General features: G+C 40.8%; 1 protein-coding gene across 1 annotated transcript in view; it reads left to right on the forward strand.

Moving 5' to 3' along the window:
- cdh2 (cadherin 2, type 1, N-cadherin (neuronal)) overlaps positions 1 to 5,297 on the forward strand; it is a 57,209-nt gene extending 51,912 nt beyond the window's left edge. The window contains exons 15-16 of the mRNA XM_017422503.3: positions 1,001 to 1,165; positions 3,791 to 5,297. Of these exons, the coding sequence (XP_017277992.1) occupies positions 1,001 to 1,165; positions 3,791 to 3,997 (372 nt within the window). The 3' untranslated portion in view covers positions 3,998 to 5,297. The remainder of the gene's footprint in view (positions 1 to 1,000; positions 1,166 to 3,790) is intronic.
- Positions 5,298 to 6,000: the final 703 nt, after the last annotated feature.

The raw sequence follows: 6,000 nt of genomic DNA on the forward strand, positions 1-6,000 counted from the left end.
CTTTTTCTAGTTATTTTGAACAATAATTTCTTCAAATGATCATAAACATTGGATTTTCTATCTTTTACTTATTTTTGTTTGTTTGTTTTGCACCTAGGTCAAAACCTTTTGCTGTTTCCGTTAAACACATCTAAATAGTTGGTTTTGAATTTAAGAATGATCCTTTTGGAAATGCGTGGCATTGTTTTATGTGCATTCTTTCTGTTTCACCATCACTGTCTTTAGCATATTTTCCCTCTGAGAGTGTCTGCGTTTGAAGGTACATCCTCAACTGAGCAATGACATTTTTGAAGGGGATATTAGAGATGGATGGATTACTGAAAATCTCTTAAAGAGGGCCAATCCATCATGCACGCTTATTAGGCACACACTGATTCTCAAATGGTATTATCTTTATCATATCGGCCGTCACACTGATAGCATCCAGTCAGCTCAGCTGCTCTACTTTTCATCGCGGCTCCTTTCTGCAGCCCAACTTTTTCCCTCTCTGCTCTTCCTCGTCCTCTTTCCCTGCCCATGACTTTGCACAAACTGCATGCCATTCAGGTTGCCTTGGTAATGTTAATAGGATTAGCAATGGCTTATGCATATCCACCATCCTGTGTCTGGGCATTGATTAGAGCAAAATAGTCGCCTGCACATCCTTCCTGCACCACATGGCACAAGTACAGAGACTCAGCCGTGTATGATGTGATCCTCAGCTTGGACCCCTTCGGTGCTGTTTCTCTCTTTCTTTTTCTTTCTTTTTTTTTAAATGTGTCAAGTTGTTCCTGGACTTGTGCCTCACAGACAAGAAGATTAAAGTTTCCCTCATGTTCCCTCATTCCTCCGCTCCACATTTTAACTTTAAAATCTCTCCCTCCCTCCCTCCCTCCCCCCGAGTTGAACTTCTTCTTGCTCTTCACAGCACATGGTGTGTTTATCTGTTTAAATAATCACGCTCAGTTCGGGTCCTTGTCACACTGCTCAGTTAAGTCCCATCTGTTTGCCCGTTTCCCAGGATTATGACCTGAGTCAGCTTCAGCAGCCAGACACACTAGAGCCTGATGCCATCAAGCCGGTGGGAATCCGCCGTCTAGACGAGAGACCCCTCCACCCCGAGCCCCAGTATCCTTTGAGATCGGCAGCACCCCATCCTGGAGACATCGGAGATTTCATCAACGAGGTAAAAAGCACTAGCCTGATGCAACTTTAGAAACCGATGCCGCTCCTCTGAATCCAATCTCAAGGAAAGAGCCAAAATGAAAGATTCAGTGCAGTCACAAAGCTTAAATTTCATTTTCAACTTGAATGCATTTCTTATAATAAAATTTGTATCTAAATAAACTATTAGGCTTTTATGACTGAGCTTCAAGGACTTTCCACTGCCTTCTAGGGGGAAAAGACTTTTTGCATTCAATCAGTTTGAATTGTTTTTTTTTTTACTGCAGAGACTGAGAAACTTTTCTAATTTCACATACATCCACTCTGACTTTTTCCACAGCTCAGAATATATATGATACTAACTCACTCCGATATAATTGTTTTCCTCCTCACATTCTGCCAAAGAGGAAATAGAGATGTGTCATAGTGTAGTAATGGCATAATGGCATGGTAATGGCAGATGAGAGAAGCAATGCATTGGCTTTCTATCTGCGTGCACGGCTCAGAGTGCCCTCGTTTGCCTGAGGCCATCATTGACTCCAGCATGAAGGCAGAATGTAAAATGAAAAGAGGAGTCATATATTTTTCACAAGCTCCAACAGACAAGAGTTTCACAGCATTACAAATGAAGTTCGCTCCTGGTTTTTTTGGATGGCACCCCTGTTTTTAGATTAGAGCTTGCTCTTTCAGCTCTGCCGCCCTACCATTTATCTCCCAGATCCCCTTGCCCAGGCGCCGTTCGTTTTCTCCAATCGTGACTCATGAAAATGGGTGATAAACTTGTCAAAGCAGCTGATGTGTAGAGAAAATCAAGGTTTTGTGGTAAAGAACAGTTTGAAAGTGGACGCCATCCTTCCTCGGGCTTCTTTTGGCATGTCGTTTCGAAAACCGCCTTCGACATTCTTTACCAGAAAATACTCAATGGGACCAGGCAATACTGAGCCGTCTGCAGACCCAAATTTGGCTGCTGCTAAGCCTAAGTCATGCTAACTGCAGCAAGCACATTGAGCTGGAATGACCTAACTGATATGGCTCGCTGCCAGCAGAGAGGGGAGACAGAGAGGAGTGGGGGAGGGGAGTATGTCTCATCTCCATCCTGAATTGTGCACATTCCCCCGGAGCTCCAGGCTCTTAATTAAATTAGAGGAACAGAAAAAAAAATCAGGCGTGGGTTTAGCATAAGGATGTTAACCCCATAGTCGGACAAATAAAGGTCCATTAGTCAACTTCTGGTCTGTTCTCACACGGGGGGGTCAACATTAAATACATTAGCACCAGTGTGGCATGACCTCTTTTGTCCACAGGTGGACACGGAAAGAGACAAAGCTGAAGTGATTGCGTTCATTGTTCCGCACAATGACTCGGTTCAGTCCTCGCAAGGCTTTCTGCGAAGCGAGATAGCAGCGGGTTTGATTACACATCATTATCTGCAGGACAGAGAGACTCCAAAAAGTGACGACAGTTCCCCGTTTTAAGAGTCATGATTGATTCCACTGCAGAGGATTACCCAGTTATTCAGAATTTTTATATTCTTATAATGCTGAGCTCATTAATTGTCCAACTTTATGAAACTGCCAGTGGCTTTTTAGTTGTAGATAGAGGGAGGCTACATCAGGCGAAGCTAATATTGTTGTAATTGAAATGAACTACCCATATGTCATATTTTTCACAAAATGATCAGCATCGCGGCCCTGACCAAACGCTTCACCAAAGCTAACAAGTGGAAAATAATGGCTAAGTGCCCGGGCACTTTAATCCAATCCATCTCTTTATTTGAGAGCATTTCAGCACCACAGTCACAGTATAGAGGAAACTATAAATCTTTGACAGGTTCTCAATGAGCTTGAGGTCTCTTTTCTCTGCTTTGGTTCTGTACCTCCTTTTAATTCATTCATTATTTGTTGAGTGTCCTCAGTTCTAGCGATAAGATGGAGAAACTGGGCCCGGATCCAAAAGTGGTTCATGGCCAAAGCACATCTCAGCTCCTAGATTAGCAATCCATCAAGTCTCCTGAGTCCTGTTAGTGAATGAGGCTGGAAATCAATAACAATCCATAAGGACCTCTCGTGACGCTATGAGGATTTCTGGGAATGTCAAGTAGGATCTCCAAAATAGAACCACCCTCACCAGCTCCATGAGCTTTGAGACTCACACACCCTCCTCTCTGCTTGTGTCTACATTTGACAGAGTTAATTACATATAAAATATTAAAGATATTTAGAGTTATAAAGCAGACGATATAGTATCCTAGTTGTGCTGCCTGTGCGGAGGATAGTGGGCTGAGTTTCAGGGGTTACTGAGGGATGGGGAGATGCTTTGAAGCACTTAAGGCTGCTGGTCATGCTCAGCGTTGGCTTTTGATCCAGCAGCAGATAATCCAACATCCTAGAAACATCAGGCGGATCCCATCTGAAACAGGGGGAACGTCGTAACGGTAGAGCCTGATTAATCTGGACAAGAATCGTATTTCTTGAGCACGCGGAGGGGAAGACCCCTTAAAAGGTTTTGTGGGAAGACGAGCCTGTTTGTGTGAAGCGGTAGGTGGGAGGGAGGGATGTTTATGTTGTTGAGACAGGTTTTTTGTGTGCAGAGTGCAGACGTGACTTAATCTTCTCATCTAACTGTGGTTTTATTTCCTTGTGCACAGGGACTGAAGGCAGCAGACAACGACCCCACTGCTCCTCCCTACGACTCCCTGCTAGTGTTCGATTACGAGGGCAGCGGCTCCACAGCCGGCTCCCTAAGCTCACTCAACTCCTCCAGCAGCGGGGGCGACCAGGACTACGATTATCTCAACGACTGGGGCCCTCGCTTTAGAAAACTGGCAGACATGTACGGTGGAGGCGACGACTAGGACACACTGGCACACATTGAAGGATAAAGATTAAAAAAAAGAAGAAAAAAAATGAAGAAAAGGAAAGATTTCCTATTGAAGGACAGCTTCTGATATTCCCTGAGAGTGATAGAACTGTGACTGAAAAGATTCAAATAATAAACATTAATTCAAAAATTTCTTTCAAAAACAACCAACCTAGGCTTATTGTTGTAGTCTCTGCATACATATGCTTGTTGAAAGCTTAGGCATAGGCTGTGGTCCAGCTGTGGAGGATGGGGGAGGGAACGCTGGTGGACTGTCACCACTCAGATTGTCATACTGAATGCGCTCAGTTAAACTTGAATTTCACAGTACAGAAGCACTGGGATATAATGTGCCTTTTTGTACATTTTTTTGGATCTAAATGATTAGTTTTATGTTCAAGGCTTTAATGGTACTGACTTTTGGAGTGATTTCAAACGAATATGTTACACTCTGGTATGCTTCTACATGCTTTTTTTTTTTTTTTTTTTTTCCCCTTTTCCTTTGGTTACATAACGCTCCTGTTTGAAGATTATTTAAATAAATCACAAGGATGAAGAAACATCTGTTAGCTTGGATGAGAAGAAAAACGATTAAAAGCAGCACTGTACAGTATGCTAAACTTTTAGATTTTCACACACAAAAAAAAAATTATGCAGCTGGTTGCAAATAAAGGGAGTTATAAATCACACTTTTGTAGCAGATTTGTTTTTGTTTTTTTTTCTTTTTGTTTTTTTGAGGTTATGTAGTATTTTACAAAAACAACAAAAACCTGTTTTGGTCTAATCTATGTACACTTCTTTTGCCTTAGTCATAATCTGATATGTTCAAGTTTTACTTCACTGTAAAAAGATGTGTGTACATATTTTTTTTTTTCTTTCTTTCTTTCTTTTTTTTTTTTTCTTTTGATGTAGTATTATGACAAAGTGCGAAGTTCCAAACTTGTAAATGTATAATTTGGACAACAAATTCAAGTTTTTTGCATGTTTTTATCTTTTCATGACAACAAAAATTGAAAAAAAAAAAAAAAAAAAATTAAAAAAAAAAAGAGGAAGTTTCCCGAATTTCTTTACAAAGTGGAAAATAAAAAAAAATAAAACTCTGGGTGATAATAAATGTGTAGAAGTTACGAGTGTTTTGTATTTAAAAAGAAAAAAAAAACAAAAGTGGAAAAAAAAAAATAAAAATAAAAACATTCAAATAGAAAAGTAGTGATCTTGTCAGCACAACTGTTGAATTTGTACCAAACAAAACGGGACGTGGGACGGGATGAAGTGCTGCCAGCACGGATGAAAGAATCAGCTTTAAGACTGGAGGTGTTGAACTGAAGCCTTGTGGATAACCATGTGTACTGCAACACATTATACGTTTTTGACCCCAACCATCCAAATAAAATGCAGATTTTGGAGCTAATAAATACTGCCTCTTTATTTATTTCTTTATACTCAAACTCAGCATTCCGGCAGAGGCTTAATTAGATTGTGATGAGTAGTCTGAAAGAACAATAGGTATATGATTAAAATTTACATACTAGAAGAAAAAAAATAAATCATTTTTTACCCTTTTTTTTGTTGCTTTGTGTATTGTACGCAAATAGCAATCGTTAAACCGTGTAAATCCATAGATTAAAAGTTTTGTTGCTTGAAGGCAAAAAAAAAACAACCAAAACTCTGTTTCTCAAAGCCAAGTCAAGGGCAAAAACTCATCAAAAACACAAATCCATTCAGCACCTGTCTGCTATCAGGGATTTGTTCAATTGAGTTCTGTACTGTCAGACTGAACTTGACCTCAAACTCCTCCGAACGGTGTCTCTTTGGGGACGTTTTTTGTGTGTTTGCTCTTCTGGCTTATTTGGCAGGATGAAAACAAGAATCCGTCTCTCTCTCTCTGCGTTGTATGCGGTGGCAGAAACAGCGAGAACTATCTATCCGGGCTGTCAGAGCGCGGTGTCGTCGGTTGATGAAAGTCACAGAGTGTCGCCCATTTAGTCTTCACCTGCC

This window comes from Kryptolebias marmoratus, linkage group LG20 (genome assembly GCF_001649575.2).
Source record: "Kryptolebias marmoratus isolate JLee-2015 linkage group LG20, ASM164957v2, whole genome shotgun sequence".
Lineage (NCBI taxonomy): Eukaryota > Metazoa > Chordata > Actinopteri > Cyprinodontiformes > Rivulidae > Kryptolebias > Kryptolebias marmoratus.